General features: G+C 50.1%; 1 protein-coding gene across 1 annotated transcript; it reads left to right on the plus strand.

Annotated features, from left to right (window-relative positions):
- Window positions 1-2,452, plus strand: myf5 (myogenic factor 5). Its single transcript, XM_084038669.1, has 3 exons — window positions 1-810; window positions 1,735-1,807; window positions 1,999-2,452. Exons 1-3 carry the CDS (start codon window positions 358-360, stop codon window positions 2,193-2,195), a joined length of 723 nt encoding a protein of 240 aa, XP_083894795.1. The 5' UTR covers window positions 1-357; the 3' UTR covers window positions 2,196-2,452.
- The last annotated feature ends 524 nt before the right edge of the window (window positions 2,453-2,976 follow it).

Raw genomic sequence — 2,976 nt, forward strand, 5'->3', positions numbered from 1 at the left:
GCATTCATCGTGGCCTTGCAGGAGAAGGGCCGTTGGAAGGAGAGTGGTGATGAGTAGGAAAACACCAGGAAGGGCAGATGTGGGAAACTCTGCAGGGTACTGGGGGGTGAGAGGCAGAGGGTTGGGATGGGGCAGGGAGGGAGCTGAGCTCACCCCAGCCTGCCTTCTGGCTGGGCCAATGGGCCATGGTAATTAGATCTGGCCAATGTGGGCCCTGGGCTCTGGCCTGGGGGCATATAAGGGGGGCCCCGGGGCAACAGACCCCTCACATCACTCAGAGGTCTCCTCTCTCTCACCCCGCTCCCTCCTTTCCTTCTCCCGTCTCTCCATCCACTCAGACTCCGTCCCTCGGCAGACATGGACGTCTTCTCGCCATCCCAGGTCTACTACGACCGAGCGTGCGCGTCCTCTCCAGACAGCCTGGAGTTTGGCGCCGGCGCGGAGCTCGACGGCTCCGACGAGGACGAGCACGTGAGGCTCCCCGGAGCCCCCCACCAGCCGGGCCACTGCCTCCAGTGGGCCTGCAAGGCCTGCAAGCGCAAGTCCAATTTTGTGGACCGCCGACGGGCGGCCACCATGCGCGAGCGCCGGCGGCTGAAGAAGGTCAACCACGCTTTCGAGGCGTTGAGGCGCTGCACCTCGGCCAACCCCAGCCAGCGGCTGCCCAAGGTGGAGATCCTGCGCAACGCCATCCAGTACATCGAGAGCCTGCAGGATCTGCTACGAGAGCAGGTGGAGAACTACTACGGCCTACCCGGAGGGTCCGGCTCCGAGCCCGGGAGCCCGCTGTCCAACTGCTCTGACGGCATGGTAAGACCTCCGAATCCACACGTTCATGCAAACATCTGGTGGTGCAGAACTTGGCTCTAAAACCAACTCAGCGTCACGCAGAGAAATAACTACAACCGCATGCCAGACAGAAGGAACTTCACCTGAAAAGGCCTTTTTTGTTGTTGACCCAAGTATCTGTTGCCATTACTCGTTAGCTACCACGTAGAGGATTTCATTCCAAAATGGAGCCTGGATTTCCAATTTCCAAACCTATTAATCAAAGAAGCTTATTTTGCCCCAAGACCTCAATTACCCATGCTTCTCCGTGCATGTCATACTACTACTCCCAGATCTATTCTGTAGTCTTACAAGTATGTACGCTCGTTATTCAAGGTCGGGTTGAATTAGTTGTTCTCGACAACAGTCTGAAGGTGACAGCGTATCAGTTAATACAAAAGAACTTATCATGCCGGCTGGAGTAATGGCTTTCCCACCACCGGACACTTTATAGCCCTAATAAACCGAGCTAAATCCACCTTACTGAAGTCTGGCATGGAGAACGGGGCGCTGTTCTGCATTCCAGCCTGACTGCATGTTCTGCGCCGCTGCCAGGATTTTCTGCAGATTTACTAGGAGAAAGTGTCATCTTGCACAAACTGGTGTTGCTTCCACTGATACAATCGATTCGGCACGCTCGGAGCCGGGCAGGGGAAGGGAGAGCATACTGCCACTTTGGCTTTAAGGTGGAAGTGAAATAAAGAAGCCCATAACTTTGGAATTCAGGATTTATTAGCCTGTCCAGAATATCGCAGAAGGGCATCGGTTTGGTTTTTAGCACTTTCTCTGCTTCTTCCTTTCATATATAAATATATATATATATACACACATACATATTTATGGGAACATAACAGTTTTCTGTTTGCAATAAGTCAAGGGTAAATGTGATACCCCATTGTCTTGCAGGTTGACAGCAACAGTCCACTGTGGCAGCATCTGAATGCAAACTACAGCAGCAGTTATTCGTATGCGAGGAACGGTAAGACCTTTTGACAGTAAAAGACACCTGATTTGAATAGTGCTTCAAAAACTGAATTTGAAATGTACTTTTTATTTAAGTACCAGGATTTAAGTGTATAATAAACTAAAATTAACCTGATGAAACATTGGATGAAGAAACATGTTTCTGGTGCTTTCCATTAAACACGTGTCCCCTTGTCTCCTCACCAGAGGGCTCAGGCGACAAGGCGGTCGGGGCCTCCAGTCTGGAGTGTCTCTCCAGCATCGTGGACCGCCTGTCCTCGGTGGAGTCCAGCTGCGGGCCGCCGGCTCAGAGGGACACGGCCACCTTCTCCCCCGGCAGCTCCGACTCGCAGCCCTGCACGCCGGAGAGCCCCGGGTCCAGGCCCGTCTACCACGTCCTGTGAACACACTTCCGCGTGGACATATCGCCGAACACCAGCTGCGTTTGCCACAAACGATGAGAGTGTGCAAATGTGGAGGAGCCTCAGCTGTATCTGAGGACGTGGCAGCTTTTCTATTGTACATGAGATTGTAAATAATGTAAATGCCCATTTATTCTATACATGCTATTATACCCAATGAGACATATTTAATTAATGTAAGGTTGCATTATTCCAACATGAAGTGCTATTTAAGCAACTTTAATTTCTAGCTTTCCATGTTGTCTTGAGCATTAAATCTTTCACTGTTTTGTATAAAAAAAAAGTTTTTGTTTCTTCTTCTTCCATGTCTGCGTGGTCGTTGGAACGTGAGTCATCAAGTCAAGGTGTAATTAGATAAAACAGCCTGATAATGAATAAAAGGTCACGTTGTGTCTCATGTGAGAGGACAGTGTGGGCCGTCCTTCCAGCTAACAAGCCGTGGAGATCACATTAGGGACCGATGGAGGTCAGCTGATGCCATTAATCACTCTCGCATAGTCATCACGGCAGCGTCTCATCCTTCTAAAATAGGATTTTCTGCATCCGAGCAAAAAGATTACAAAATAAAACAAACAATGAATGGAGACGTTTATTAAAAACCCACATTTTGATCACATCTCAGCATCTCTTTGCACTTTGGGTTAGTTTTAGGCTGTGTTTACGGCGAGGCAGCGCGGCGTCTACCTGTTTGTTCCTTCCTTCATCATTAACACCCTCGATTACACCTTCGACGCCATGCCGGAGAACAAATGGCCTTCAATTT

This window comes from Eutrigla gurnardus (assembly GCF_963514095.1).
Source record: "Eutrigla gurnardus genome assembly, chromosome: 21".
NCBI classification, from domain to species: domain Eukaryota; kingdom Metazoa; phylum Chordata; class Actinopteri; order Perciformes; family Triglidae; genus Eutrigla; species Eutrigla gurnardus.